This window comes from Dromaius novaehollandiae, chromosome 9 (assembly GCF_036370855.1).
Source record: "Dromaius novaehollandiae isolate bDroNov1 chromosome 9, bDroNov1.hap1, whole genome shotgun sequence".
NCBI lineage: Eukaryota > Metazoa > Chordata > Aves > Casuariiformes > Dromaiidae > Dromaius > Dromaius novaehollandiae.
The window spans coordinates 6,834,685-6,850,280 of record NC_088106.1 but is presented as its reverse complement, the minus strand read 5'-3'; the positions used below and the strand labels follow the sequence as shown (position 1 = coordinate 6,850,280).

Here is a 15,596-nt window from a genome sequence, read left to right as displayed (position 1 = left end):
CAACATTCATTTTCTAACTCCTTTGCTACATATGCTGGAAGGGCTTTTCCTGCTAAAATTCAGTGACAAGGTTTGTAATTTAGCAAACAAATCCAACACAGAAGCCAAGAAAGGTGTTGAGGAACATCTTCTAGAAATAGGCTGTTAACAGATTCCCGAGTCCCTGGCATGCAACATAGCAGCGGTTCTCGGTGTTGCAGACTGTTTGATTGAGGGACAGCCAAAAAGCAGCCTTTTAGCTGGATCATTCAAATTTCACAGGTTCATTCTTACGACTTTGCGAGTCTCCCTTTGTTTCGTTTGTCCCCTAAATACAAGGACTGGTAGTGACTGCGTGCAGCTGAGCAGTGTCCAAACAACCCATAGAAATGTTAGGAAGGCTTGGGTTTTTCATTAACTTCGGAGTTGATATAGTCCCATCTTCCGGAGCACAAGTCAGTTTTGCCGATCCTGCTCCCTCTGTCCCATTCCCGTTGTCCTTCCTTCTGTGTCTGAGCTCTAATCACGCTCCGGGAAAGCCTTCCTCAGTCCAGGATAATAACTGCTCCCAGGAGGACTGCAGAAGACCCAGAGGATGGACAAGAAAAATAAAATGCAAGCAGAGAAGGTAACCAAGGCTCAATGGTATTTTTATACTAGTATTTCTGAGGGAAATCAGCACAGAGCACTGGCATTTGTTGCTTGTGAAGACCAAAAGCAACAAGAAAAAATCTCCCCCCCCCCCCATTAACTGGTCTTTGATGTCTATGTACTGAGTGCTGGGGCAGAGGGGTTGGGGGATTGCTTTTTGGTTTTAGGAATTCTGACAGCTTATAAGATAATTTTAACTATGGTGGAAGGAAATAATTCATGAGACAGCATTGCTGAAATGCACTCTCTCGGTCAGTTTTAACTAGCCGTTCTGCCTCGGTAGGATTGCCACCTCTAGAAAGGCTGGGGACGGAGCAGTGCATATTGCTAGGGCTGCTTACATTTACTTCTTAGAGCACAGATGTGAATGAGTGCTCATCGAAAGCACCTTTTAAGAGGACGAGGGTGACTGATCGGCGAGCGCCCGCGAGGAGCAGAGTGCAGACTGCAGACTGCTTCGTGCAGGGCAGCGTCGTTCTGCTCCGAGGGCTGATCCTGCCCTGAGCATCCCCCGCGTGCCTCCAGCTCCCCGTGAAGCGAAGGCGGCGACGCCGTCTCCCCAAGCCCTGCTGGGACATACCTCTTCTGCGCCAGCCGTGCTCTGCGCCCGGTGCCCTTGGTACCCAGGGCTTCAGGGCAGCGGCGTTACGGCAGCAGCGGCTCTGGGTGCCTCCTCCACCGCCGCCCGGGAGCAGGGTCCCGCGGGGGCTCTCCTGGAGCGGGGACGGGGTGGCACGACGTCCCCACCGCGGAAATGCCTGGGGTTTGCGCGGGGGCAGCAGGGCTGGGCACGGGGCGCCCGTGGGACAGCGCGGTGAGGCTGGGCTCTGCTCTCTCTCGCAGCACCTCACGGGAACACTGGTGCTCTCCGTCTTCACTGCCGTGCTGGGCTTCTTCCAGTACGGCTACAGCCTGGGCGTCATCAACGCTCCCCAGAAGGTAAGTGGAGAGGGTCAGCCCTGCGGAACGGCACATCGCCAAGAGGTGAGCATCTCGGGGTAGCCCGAGGAGGCACGGGGGCCCGGGTTTTAACTCGGAGGAGCGTTCAGCAGGGCACTGTCCCTCTCCGAGGAGTTATCTCCCACAGTATAAAACCGCCACGATAAGTTAGGGTGGCGAGAAAGCTATTTGCATCCCTCTGCTGCCATCCCGCAGTGAAAGCAGCGGGGCTCTGAACTTCCTAGTGCTGTTTTTAATGCAAAAGCAATGCCCGTGCCCAGAGAGGCTCAGCACCTGTGTTGGGGCTGCAAAACCCCCCAGAACAGGGCTGGGATGGGGGGAGGCCACCAGGCTGACAGTGTTTCTCCTCTGCAGGTGATAGAGGCCCACTACGGGCGGGTGCTGGGGGTGGCCCCGGCGGAGAGCCGTGCCTTCAACGCCTCCGGGGCCGACGGCGGCACGGCCGTCCCCAGCCCAGAAGCGTGGGAGGGCTCCGGGAGCACAGCAGAGCCCGAGGCGATGGTGCGGGACGCCGACCCCCACCCCATCCTCACCATGTACTGGTCCCTCTCGGTGTCCGTGTTCGCCGTTGGTGGCATGATCTCTTCCTTCACCGTGGGCTGGATCGGTGACCGGCTGGGGAGGTGAGAGCCGGCCGCGGCACCCACTCCTGCTCGGAGACGCTAAACTCAGCAGTTCTGGTTTTCTTGACTTTCTGGGAGCTGAGAGCCTGCACCTCTAGGTCTGCGTTAGCCCTCCCCCAACTCCCCAGTCTCTCACCAGACATGCGAGTGGCAGCACATAAATTCCCTTCTATTAATTTCAAATTATTACAGTCTAAGCCTTCTTGTTTGATTTTTTTCCCCCCTAGAACTGTTTCCTCCCCATAGAAAGACCTTTTGTATTATTTTTCCCAATTTAATGAAAAAAAAAATCAAACCTCCAAAATATTGTTCCAAATATTACAAGTCTGGCTTATTAAAATCCTAAATTATAAATCAGACTTTTTATTGTAACTTTTAGCACTTCAGACAAGAAATTGATGAGAAGCCTTTATTAACTTTTTAATTTTATTCCATTTTTTTTGAGACAAAGGGAAGAGGAGGATATTTGAATAGCATTTGCACAGGATGTATAATATGCTTTTAGCTGCTCTGATTGCGCCCCTTCCATATATATCCTTCCACCCATATGATCATTATTCTCTCCCCTGTAGCACTGATTAACTCACTTGACATTTGCTCTGATTTTCTATCACAGTGCGGGCGGGATGGTGCATCACTCGGGCTGGGGGCATGCAAGCTGATGTGAAGTATTCTTGCAATTGGGTTCGATTGACAACAGATCATGTGAATACCAGCAAAGTTTTCAATAAGAGAGGGGTCAGGATTAAATGGCAAAGCAAGGGGCTGGGGTTTTTCCCTCTCGCAATGCGGGCTGGCAGCCTTCTGCTCCAACCCCGCTCCTTGTCCCCAACGCCGCTGAAAAACGGCATGCACCTTGCTAGACATGCCCGTGCTAAGCAGGGACCCCCCCATCCCCGGGCATCCAGCCTTTCCCGGCAGCGCTCAGCCCCAGCCGGCATACACAGGGTTTCCGGGCCAGACTGACAATCCCAATGGAGCTCTGCTGTTGCTGAATTGCAGGGTTAAAGCTATGCTGGTCGTGAATGTCCTTTCCATCGTTGGGAACCTCCTCATGGGGCTGGCAAAATTCGGACCCTCTCACATCCTCATCATCGCCGGGAGAGCCATCACAGGCCTGTACTGCGGTAAGCTGTGGCAGGCTCAGAGGCGGCGAGGATGCCCCGGGGTGCCGGCGGCAGGGCTGGGCATCTGCGTGGCGCGGACACCCGCAGAGACACTATGGGGGACCCGTGCCGCGGCCCCCAGCTTGCCAGCTCCCACGTGGGGGATAGGGGCTTGCGCCCCATTGGGGACCCCAGCCAGTCAGGAACGGGCCTGTCCCAGGAGCCACCGGGAGAAGGGCTGTGCCGTGCCAAATCGGTGCTGCAGTTCAGGAGTTTCTCCCATTTTTTAATCTTTTTTTTATTTAACAAGGGGGTTCGCAAGTGGGAATTTCCCTCTTCCCATTCACGCCTGCCCCCCACACTTCAAAAATCTTTTTCAGAAGTATTTGGGCTGGCTCTGTCACGAAGTCAGTTTATTTTACTTATACTAGAAACTAGCCCTGCCTTGGTGAGCAGCACCTTTAAGGTTGCTCTTGGTGGTTGTTGTTGTTATAACAGTATGTTGCTAGTCATGCTGTTTAAAATGTTTCCTAAGATAACAGTACTATCTATGGTAGTACTGTAGATAGTGGAAAGAGAAGACAGGAGGTTGATAAGATGGAATTACTTTAGAATTACCTTAGAAAAACAAGTCATTATCGTTGTCACTGGTGGGCAGATATAATACTCCCTTCCAAAGGTTCAAGACAAGATTTTGAAAGCTCTTTGGTCTGAAATAACCTCTCTCAGCAGATTATTTCTGCTCTGTGCTATGTACGTGTTCAAATGTAAAGATATACTGAACTGCGGTTCTGAATCGGGGCATATGTGAGCACTTTTTGCAAAGCGCCAGGCACTTCCCCGTCCTGGCCAGGGAAAAGGGCACGCAGGGGTTTGGCAGGACACAGGAAACGGCACACAGGCTCCATCCTCCTTTCCAGTTTGGGAAGCTGTTTCTGTTGATTGCCGAGCTGCCGGCTAGAAGACGTGACGCCCGTGTATGCTCTGTGCAGGACTGTCCTCCGGCCTGGTGCCCATGTACGTCAGCGAGGTCTCCCCCACGGCCCTCCGAGGAGCACTGGGAACGCTGCACCAGCTTGCTATCGTCACGGGTATTCTTATCAGCCAGGTAAGAGGCAAGATGCACAGGACCAGAGAGCGTATTTAAGTGATTAGGCAGACCCCAGTGAGAATCTGAGGAAACCCTTGAGAAATCTCTTATAATGTCACCCCAAAATTGAAGGAGAGTTGGAAGCAATTTGCTCTGATGAGACTGATTCAGAGGTGTCCATACAAAGAGCACTTCCTCTCATGAAATCAAAAATAGTCTGCAAACACTTTCTCTCCTCCTCTGCAAAGTTTTTGTGTGCATCTCATCAGAGCCAGACTGGATCCTGAACATGAGGTCCTTCATATTCAGGTACACAAAACTGGCTTTATCAGAAAACTAGGAATGTCCCCCTCAGCATTGTCCACTGTGGCAGGAGTCCCAGGTATGTGGCAGGCTGGCCTGTAAGTGTACCTGGAACCAACACATCCAGGAAAGCTACAGTAACCACAAAATTCATCTTATTCGACTTAGCCAAAGAATATTGCTTACTGTTCTTTTCTGGAAAAAACATGGGGAAAAAGATTGTAAGGTAGGTTCTGCCTCCTTCATTAGCTGTGAGAATACAAAAAAAGCTTTGCAAATAGTTGGAAGGAAAAGTTTGCTAATGTTTCGTTTAGAAAGCTCATTTCAACTTTAAAGTACTCACAACCTCTTTGGAACACCTTTTTCAATATCAAAAACACACACACGAAAGAAAGCTGGAGTTAGCCTATTTGCTGAACGTCAACTCCAGATGCCATGTTGCAGCCCCAGAGTTCACGCTGTGTTGGTGCGTCAGGCATCCCATGCAGCATGAATTTCAGTGTGAGCTCCAGACCTTTGTGGAGCTCCTGCCAATGTGCCGGCACACCGGAGATTTGCATTAGCTAATTGTGATTCTGCCAGAAGCAAGCACGGAGGAAGCAGAGAGGAGAGCTTGATAAGGAGAACTCAACAGGGCTAAATTATATTCTTATATATATGCAGGTGTCAACACCAAAGACACACGGATTCGTGAATACGGGAGGGTTTTCCTCAAAGTGCATTCTATGACTTTTTTTTCTCCCTTGTGTTCTCCTAAGAGCAAGTACAGAAAGCAAACAACATTGTACAAATCCATAGCCCTGAAAATCCAGGAGAGCAAGACCTGAGGAGAAAATATTTCATCTGCTTGTCTATATTTGCCAAGCTACTTACACAGAGGCTTAATTCTGGCTCTCTTTTACCATTTATTTATTGTGTAGCCTTACAATTAGACTTTAACCAATGACCTGGTATCTGCAAAGTCACGCAGCAGTGTAGATGGGACAACATGATCATAGAGTAACAAAGCAGCATTAACCAAACAGCCGCTCTGCACCTGTCCGGACACAGGTCTCCAGCTAGTATCAAACTCCAAAGACGAACTCCCATTGCCAGCTACACAGGTTATGTGCAGCTTTGCCGGAGTACTGAGTTATTCCAAACGGGCAGAGGTGTTTCGGAGGCTTGTGCCACAGCACAGATAGGCCTGTCTATGCCTTGTTCACGACATTTTCTGTCATCTGCTCATTTCCTCATTGTAAATGTGTATGCTAACTAAAGAAATCAAATTGTTGAGCCTGAGAAGAACTAGTTGCTTCTAATTCTCTTCCAAATTGTCACTTGGAAATGCCATAGTAGTCCATCAGTTTCTTAATCTAAACTGTAAAATATATCAGCTCCATTCAAACATGACTCAATTATTCCAGGTCCTTGGACTAGACTTTCTGCTGGGCAACGATGAGATGTGGCCCGTGCTGCTTGCTCTGTCTGGTGCGGCTGCTCTCCTGCAGTTCTTCCTCCTCTTGCTGTGTCCTGAGAGCCCCAGATACCTTTACATCAAACTGGGAAAAGTGGAGGAAGCTAAAAAAAGTAAGACACAATTTCTGGTTTTGTCTGTAATTGCTTTTAGACTAATAGGCTCTTAGAATTAAACAGGAAAAGGGAAAAGTCTGGCTGAGTGCATACACGTGTAACGGTATAGTTGTTCCATCCCATGGCAAGCACACTAGCTGGAGGGATTTTGGATGCCCACATACATTCACTGACTAATGCATGTGTGCTTATATGTTGCTGCTTATGTTGTGAGCCTTATTTTGTTACTCCTTGCCATCAAATGGATGGAACAGAGTTTTCTGATACAACCAAAACTGCAGTTTGGGGGGAAATTACCCCTTTCAAAAAGTGCTTGTTCTGAGTAAGAACAAAATAGAGAAATCTGAAATGTTCTGCAATAATGAAACTTTAGTGGAGGAAAAAATCCTGCTTGGAGATCTGCCAGTAGGTTTTGTTCTGTTTCATAGTTTTTGACTTCTTTTCCACTTCACTGTCTGGGTGACATGGGCATGTTTCTGGGGTATGCTTTGATTCTGCTAAATCAGTTCTCCTTCCTTTCCCTCCCTCTCCCCACCCCTCAAAATCTCTGTTCAGCTGGAAAGTTTTTCAATCAGGTATAAAACAGACATCTTTGGGGGGACAACTGTTCTCTCTGCTCCGTGTTATTCACAATCACACTGGAAATCCAGAGCGGTTACTGCAATAGCTTATACATCTCCCAGCATGGCACCTCTTAGCTGGTTCCAGCTGTCTCTACCAGCAGTAAGAGCAGTCGATGGTAGGAACCAGCAGAGAAGTGAGATGAAAAGCCAGCACTGATTAAAGCAGGATGTGTCCACACGCTTAGGGGCAGAGAGTTGCATGCCTGTGCTCTGAGCTGCCCAAACATAAATTAGCTCTGGACCAGGAACTATTAAGATATGTTTGTATGGGATTAATAAACATTACTGAAAGATGAGGCTTGAACCTGGTGTCTCAGAGCTCATGAAGACCTAACATACAGCTGCACCTTGCCAAGCAGATGCATTTAGGGCCATTAGTGAGCCCTGGGCCATTAGTGAGCAGATGATGTGCCGCAGGAGTCCTCAGAGCTGGAGTTTGGGACCCACCATTGTCCATTCAAATGGCTTACCTTGAGCTTTGGCTAGAGAGATTGCTCTTGTTACTGTATTCCTAGTTTGCATTTTTCCCTTTGAAAATAAAACAGTGATCTTCTTTTTCTTGAGGTCTGAAAAGGCTTAGAGGAAACTGTGACCCGATGAAAGAGATTGCTGAGATGGAAAAGGAAAAACAAGAAGCTGCTAGTGAAAAGAAAGTCTCCATAAGGCAGCTTTTCACCTCTTCGAAATACAGGCAGGCAGTCATAGTGGCGCTGATGGTTCAGATATCCCAGCAGTTCTCAGGAATCAATGCGGTAAGTCTCCCAACATTTCTCTTTAAAGAAATCCACACCAAGCACAAAAAGGAAATTCTGGCTCAGTCCAAGCACAGGGAGTATATAGGAGTCTTTGCTGTGACTTCAGTAACGTCCTAGGTCACCACCGTCAGTATTTAAGGAATTTCCTGTTGTTGAGAACAGCCATGGCTGGATAGCAGGGTTGAGACAGTGTGGCAGAGTTCTGCGTAAATCCACTAGCACAATGGGTCCATGCTGAGTACTTCTAGGGCCCTCATTGTACCCAAATTTATCAGCAGTTTGCTCTCTTTAATGGTTATGTGCTCACCCATGGAGACTCCAGAATAGCTACTCTATTCCAGCCTTTGCAGCACCTCCTGAGATACCAGAAATTACCGTTTTACGCATGGGAGCACAGAGCCTCCTTTCCAAAAGTGACTTAAATTTTTGAAGGTCTGGGGTCAGCTTTACAAAGGTTGGCCCTAGAAGCCTCTATCCCACTAACCCGTAAAAGGTTAAGAGCATTTCTACATTGCAAACTGGAGCACCATGTGGAGATGCTCAGCCTCGTGGAGACCTGATCTGGGAGTGTGTGGCCTCATGGAGCCTGGATTTCCCAGCCCAACACAGTGCCTGGACTCACATGCCAACCACTGGGTTACAGAGCCATTTATTTCCCATGCTTAACTTCCACAAGATAGGAATCACCATATTCTTTGAGAGAAAAGAGAAACTTAAGTCATTCCAATGCAGCAAGAATATTATAAAATTAATTTAAAACTCAGTCATATTAAGGTATTTGTCTCCAACATACTGTGCTAGTGACTGGCTTTCAAGATTAAACACAGCACTACATGGAAGAAAATGTTTTTAAATGTGCAAATGCTGTAGTTCAGGAGGGAAATTTCAGTGGGATTTTAAACTCCCTTAGGCTCCTTTGAAAGTTTCAGCTTTAATTATTATAACAAACCATTAAAAAGTTGAAAAACTAATCATAATTAAATTACTTCAAATCTCAGCCAAGCAAATGCAACTCTTCTTTCAAGAGGACAAAAAGTTCCACCAGCCTTGTTATCTAATCCTTCATCCTAATGTATTTTGATAGATCTTTTACTACTCTACAAACATTTTTGAGAGAGCTGGAGTTGATCAACCAGTTTATGCAACCATTGGCGTTGGAGTGGTGAACACGGTCTTCACTGTTATCTCTGTAAGTAAATATTTCTGTCCTAGATTACAGAAACAAGCAAGCTATAATTTTATTTTAAAACAAGATTTTATCCTGGAGCTGGGACTGGGATTTGCAGTTTTGCAGGGCTGATCTTGCATACCTTGCTCTCAGGAAAAATCTTTCCTTAGACGTCCCATTTGAAAACCAAGCCTTGAAATACAATCCCTTGCTATCAAACAGCACTGCTAAATGCTCTATAAATTAAAAATGCATTGCCATGTTCAAAGAAGCTCAGGTAGTTTGGCATTTCCACAAAAATAAAAGATACCTTTGAGACTGAAATTCTGCTGGTTCTGCTTTCATCTGGGAACAGGTAGGTGCTTTGGGTTGTGACGGGGAAAGCCAGCTCCCCACAACCTCTCTTTTACCTATTATCTTCCAAATTCTCTTCTGTTTTTATATAGTACCTACCTGAGTAATATCCAGAGGTTATTCCACAGTAATAAAATTAATGTAGCACCCATCCTCATCATATCTGTGCACAGCTCTGTAGCAATAAAAGGATGGTTCCAGTTTTCACAGCCTTTCTCATCATTTGTTGGTCTCCAGAGAGTATTAACACAATTCCAATCAGTAAGCAATTATTTTTTAAAGTGGCCATTATTATCAGAAGAGCAGGAAATACCAAGCCAAACCATTTCCCTCATATCTCCAGGGAGCCTTAGGGAGCAAAGGCCTTTTACCCACCGTGAAGCAGGACTAAATGCAAGGTAGAAATACACAGATCTGAGAGGTCTTAGTCCACCATAAAATTCTAATGATATAGGAGTTCTCTGGGTGTAACTGCTTTAAAGAAAGTGCACCCAGCCCCTAGAAAGAAGATGGAATGTATTTATTGTGAAATGAAGGACGTAGGCTGTGTGGCTGGAAGAGATCTGCCCCAGCTTGTCTGTTCTCCTGCAATTCGATATCGGCCACGAGTGAGCTGTACCTGCAGCCGGGGGCGTTTGCTCTTTGCTTCTTTTGGCCGTGAGCACTTAAAAATTATCTACAATTTGTCAATAAATGACAGACCCTGATCAAAAGGCATGTCTGCAGAACCACTGACAGTCGGGAGGCCCTTGGCAAGGGGAGAAGGGATTGCGGAGGCTTGCTGTCTGCAACTTAATGAGTTAACAGGATGAACTGCCTCCAGAAAAAGAGATAGTCTCCTAGAAGCAGAAATCATCTACTGTAATTTCAGGAAAGCGAGACTGAACTTATGGCTACAGGTGTCCTTTAGAGGGGAAGCCAAGGAGCAGGCAGCTTCAAAGGCTAACGCACAGTATCTTACAGCAGGCTAGGTGCATTGCCCTCTGGAGTTACCTACAGCTCTCCACTGGTGAAGTGACTGGTTCAGACTTAGACGTCTAAAGTTGGGTGAGATGACTGGTATCCCGCAAGAGATGCCAAGTAGGAGCAAGCTAAGTCTTGTGGCTACCAGGGAAGGAAAAAGAGTCTGGAAGCTGTAGGAGGAAAAAATCCTCTCTCTAGCTCCCTGGACCAGGCTGTAGCTACAAAACTTTCCCTGTCCTTGTACAGGTGTTGTGCAAAGGCACGTGATGCACCTTCTAGTATGCTACATTTTGAAGGTTATTTCCAAACTAGTGAAAAACCTGTGACTTTATTCTTCCTTAAAAGAAAAAAAGAAAAGTTCCTGGATAGCAACACATGTGTAAGAACAGTGGGAAGTCTTTAGAGTTTGGAAATGCATGAGCTCTGTGTATACATGGTTTTGCATGCCCTTGGCAAGGAGCTGTTTAATATGCCTCCCCAATAGACATTTGCAGAATTTCAGTTGTGACTCTTGGAAACCAACACAAAAATCTCTGCCACGTGAGCTAAGAGAGCATCAGTGCTGCCTGGTAGTGGTAACTGTCCACTCCAAATAGTGGTAGGCTGTTCACTGCTAATAGACCTAAACGACTTGTGAGAGCAGGGATGCCAGAGACTGATTTGCTGCGTGTATTTTTACAGGTCTTTCTTGTGGAGAAGGCAGGGAGACGCTCCCTGTTCCTGTCTGGTTTGATGGGTATGTTGGTAAGCGCTGTGGCCATGACGGTTGGACTTGCACTCCTGGTAAGGATTTCTCTCCATTTTTTTCTCCATGGTTTGCAAACAAGAGAAGACAAACTACTCCTTAAACTAATTGTTTTGCATGTTCATCTCCAAGAAGTCTGGAAAATATTTGTCCTTAAAAAGGACAGTTCACAATGGCCATCGGTGGAGTCATCTCTGGTTACAGCAAGGCCTGAGGAGGTTGCTGTCTCCAGCCCCGTGATACCCCAGTGCTCATTTAACCACTGCTAGGAAAGATGTGTGCCCCCTCCCTGAGCCCTCGGACAAACTCAGCTCTTTCACACAGAGCTCTACGATATCCCCACGGGGTGATCTCACACCTGCTAAATAAACTCTGGGCGTATCTCCACATGCAAACACCGAGTGCCCTGAACCCTCAACCTGTGTCTCCCTGTTTTGGTGCATGGATGCTAGACTGGTATCTTGTCATAGGAGAAGGGACAAATTGTTCCTTCAAGCCCCCAAGAGAGAGGTAAGGCTGTGAAGACACAGGACAGCGTATGAGAACAGGTAGAGAATTAAAGTCAGTTCCAAACTGGCACAAGCTCCTGTCATGATGCAAAATAAAGCAATGGGTGGCATCCTCACCCTGTTTATTAAGGACAACAGCATTTGGCCTCTCTGGCCACTCCGCAGGTAAGGAGAGGGTTTGAAGATGCAACTGAGCTGATGTAGCTGCAAACTGCCACCTCCTTCTGCCAGCAGCAACACTGGCACCGTGCTCAGCCAGCTCCAGGGGCACAGCCAGGCAAAACTGCCCCTACAGTTAGATCAGCCTAGCTGAACTGCAAAGTCACCACCCAGACGACACAGACTCACACGAGCGAGATGCCCAGACTGGTCAGCAGAGCACTCCAGAGCCGCCTGGATATGTGCTACGCGTATGTCTGCTTGTGGAGCCCATCCAGAGAGGTTGCACAGAGCCAGTGGTTGCACCTTAGTCATGGCTACGGCCCCTGGCACGCTCTGATTCTTGCTGGTGGGACCCAGGGTAATACAATTCATGTTAATGGTGCTCCCACAGATTACCCCAGCACAGCAAACAGCAGTATCTAGCCTGCTGCTGTTCATCTGCTAGGAGTTTTATTTATGCGTGTCCAGTCTTTTTCCCCGCTTGTCTGAGTAGGAGTAAATTTCTGAAAGAGAATTGTAATTAAAGTAATTAGTGCTAATTAATGAGAGTCATGTTGGGACTGTAACACTGAATTCACTCTCTTGCAGAGCCAGTTTGCCTGGATGAGCTACGTTAGCATGGTCGCAATCTTCCTCTTCGTCATCTTCTTTGAAGTCGGACCTGGGCCCATCCCCTGGTTTATCGTAGCTGAACTGTTCAGCCAAGGCCCTCGCCCTGCCGCCATTGCGATCGCTGGCTTCTGCAACTGGACCTGCAACTTCATCATTGGAATGTGTTTCCAGTACATTGCAGTAAGAAATCCTACTAAAACCTTACAAATAAATGGCTCGTGTGATCCCAGTGCTGGGTGAGGCTTCCAAAGCAGCCTAGCGGGATGTGCATGTACCTCCCAGATATCCAAATCCCTCTGAAAATCTTAACCATCTGTGGTAATAATGATAAGTAATTCCTGCAGTGCTCATGGTGGTTCCTCTGTTCTCACTTTTCCCATTGCAGGATCTGTGTGGACCATATGTGTTTGCGATCTTTGCAGCTCTGCTTTTAGCCTTCTTTCTGTTTGCATATTTTAAAGTACCAGAAACAAAAGGAAAGTCATTTGAGGAGATATCAGCTGTGTTCCGCCGCAAGAAGCGCTCAGCCATCAAAGGTGCCAAAGCCATGACTGAGCTGGAAGACCTGAGAGGCAGCGAGGAGGCCTAGAAACCACAACATGCACAAAAAGAAGGGATTAAGCATGGACTTTCCTTAAACACAACGGAAAGAACCTTAGGCAAAAGTATCATTTCACAAAAACCTTGCAGCTGACAAACCAGGAAGATAAACCAGTCTGATGCCTTCTGACCGCTGTGGCTGGCAACATTTGCACCTTAGAGCTGCAGGTGCTAACCTGGTATTTTACTCTAAAATATTCCATATAACTGGGCTCCAGAAAGAGCCACGGGAAAGAACAGAAGAAATATGTTACATGTACGTGTTCATGCCCCACTGAAACAGCCCAGCAGGATAATGATCTTACTAGCTGGCTGAGCATATATATTGAACGGGGTCATAAATCAGATGGAATGAAGGAAAGAGGGATTGGGTGATTCTGTATTCTTATGTTTTCACCTTTTCTTCTTGGGCCTGCTGCTTCCTTCTGCTGAGTGATCTGAAGCCTTGGGAACCAAGTGTTACTGTAGTTGTGTTATCAGCACAAAGCACTGATCACATCAGGTGCTAAGTATGATAGACTGAGCAAAGTCCTCCTTACTCTTACCGGTACAGAGGAAGAAGGTGGATCCCATTTGAATTGGTTGGGATGCACACCACTTGCTTTGCTGTCTAAGCATTATGGAAGCGGTGCCCAATCTCATAAGAATTTCTCGAGTCCCAACGTGTTTGAGGAGAATCTTAGAAACTCTGGCTGTATTGAAGTGCACTGTTTTTTTGTTGTTGTTGTTGTTGTTTTAGCCGAACTATTTAACTGCTCTTTCCTGTCAGAAAGGCTCTCTCCCTTATCCTATCTCCCTTATCTCTGCTCTAGCACATGACACGGGCATGCCTGGGCACTCCTGGCCCAGGTCCTGCTGCCATCTCTCACATGGTGTGACCATTGCCAGGTCATCTCCCCTCGCTGCTCCTCCTTCCTCACCCTCTTTGCCTACCTTCCCTATTTATTTCAAGCAGGGTCTCCCTCTCTGCTTTTGTACAATGCTTAGGCCCGTGGGACTCCCCTGTACCATAACAATTAATAATAACCCAAAGGGTAAATTGGTACAGCACCATTAACTGCAAGATGCTCTACTGATTTGAACGCCGCTTTGCACCATTTATGGTTTTGCTGGCTGGGGTGTGCTTCAGCAAAGATAGCATGCAAGGAGGAGGTTGTTTTGCTTCTGTATCTTTATTTGTACTCTTTTTGCTTCTTTATGAGATACTTGCATGTGAGAAAATCAAACTGCAACAATTTTTCTTCCTGTTGGGGTGATAACGTTGGAACCGTTGTAAGAGCCTGCTGTTTGCTGGAGCTCTTAAGATTGCATGTTCTTTGTTGTGATACCAGGATACTTTCTAGCAACTTTCTCAGGAGAGAAATCCATTATTTATTTAGTGATGAACACTAGCATTGCTCAGTCCCTGGGAGCGCATAACGACAAGGTGAAGCAGTAACAACAGGGTAACAGAGGATCAAACATAACGAAAAGCATCAGAACAGATGGGCCAAGGAGGATGCACGTGGCCCCGTTGTGTGCACTGCAGTAATGATACTGCACCAAAGGCTTTCCTGAAGCGACTGCTGGATTTTACTAGAGAAGAATTGGGTCAATAGCTGTCATAAGCTACACAGCGCAGGGAACTTGGGGCTGAAACTGTACATGTAGAGCGTGTAAAAGCCAGGACCGTGGGCTGCAGTGTACAGGAGAGAGCAGCAGAGCTGGGACACAGGCGCTGCGTCAAACTGTCCGAGTTTGTTTACAGCGTACAGGTTTCCCTGGAAGTGACTAGCTGAGATGGCAGACTCAGAAGCTCTCTGTGCTGTCTATTGCAGGCAGTTAATTATTATAATGGACTTTCTGAATGTAAAAAAGGAAAAAAGAGAGAGATGGGTTCTTGCTTTCAGCAATGTCACCTATGTCTGTTACATAAAAGTGACGATGAACAACATCTATGTCATGCGTTGGCTTGTGCTTCTGTTTTTTCCCCCTCTACCTCTCAGACATACGCCCAGCTCCAGGTGGGAGGTATCTCCCTGGCAGGCTACGTTTGCTCCATAGATGGCATTTGCTATGCAGACTCTCAGCTAAATCCCTTTGAAATGCACGGTCCAGAGGTGAGACTGCAGGGCTGGGAGTCCGCAGTCTTGGGGCTAAATAGCCCTGGAGCTGTGGCGCTGGCTCCCTGAGCCGAGATGAGCCCTCCCTGGAGGGAGGAAGATGTGCCTATCTCCAACCCCAGCCGTCCCCACCATCCACTTGTAAATCCCTTCTGCCTGGGGCGATGCATTCTCTGAACGCGCACATGGATGCACAGGTGCTGCTGCAGTTTAAGCTTAAAACCAGGCTGAGCTGGTGCCATGCCCACATCCCTGTGCTCCTCCTGCCCGGTTTCCTCCCATGCCCTGGCAGCGAGGTGCTGGCTTGCACACGGCAGGTCCTCACCTGCCCCTTGAGCCCGTGCTCCCCGGTCCACCTTCCTCAGAGCCAACGGCCCTACAGTGTCAGCCTGTCCCCGGACCTCTCCAGGGTGTCGGCCCCGGTGCCTCGCCGGGGGTGAGAGGCAGGAGGAGCATTCGGGGAGAAATCTGTCCTACACGGACACACGGCAAAGAGGCAGGGAGAAATCAAGCAGCGGGGAGTGCAGTGCACGGGATGTGCAGCTTGGGTAACTGCAAAGCCGGCACAGTTACAGCTTTGGACTCTCCCTCTACCCCCGCAGATGGGATTCACAGCAGTTTTGCCCCTGCTCCAGGGGCAGAGCCAGACGAGGTTCCCTCCGGGATCTGGCGGATGGGACAGCAGAGGCAGGGCGGCAGGCAGGGTCCTGGCACTGGGG

The 15,596-nt window shown here is 47.9% G+C and overlaps 1 protein-coding gene across 1 annotated transcript; it reads left to right on the top strand.

The window, feature by feature from the left end:
- Positions 1-422: 422 nt before the first annotated feature.
- Positions 423-14,708, top strand: SLC2A2 (solute carrier family 2 member 2). Its single transcript, XM_026105787.2, has 11 exons — positions 423-607; positions 1,474-1,569; positions 1,945-2,213; positions 3,216-3,340; positions 4,312-4,427; positions 6,119-6,281; positions 7,472-7,659; positions 8,747-8,851; positions 10,829-10,930; positions 12,152-12,355; positions 12,561-14,708. Exons 1-11 carry the CDS (start codon positions 575-577, stop codon positions 12,762-12,764), a joined length of 1,605 nt encoding a protein of 534 aa, XP_025961572.2. The 5' UTR covers positions 423-574; the 3' UTR covers positions 12,765-14,708.
- Positions 14,709-15,596: the final 888 nt, after the last annotated feature.

Coding starts and splice junctions, on each gene's coding strand:
- SLC2A2 (XM_026105787.2), top strand. CDS start 575: ATGGACAAGAAAAATAAAATGCAAGCAGAGAAG. Junction 6,282..7,471: donor AGTGGAGGAAGCTAAAAAAA/GTAAGACACAAT, acceptor CTTTTTCTTGAG/GTCTGAAAAGGCTTAGAGGA. Junction 7,660..8,746: donor AGTTCTCAGGAATCAATGCG/GTAAGTCTCCCA, acceptor GTATTTTGATAG/ATCTTTTACTACTCTACAAA.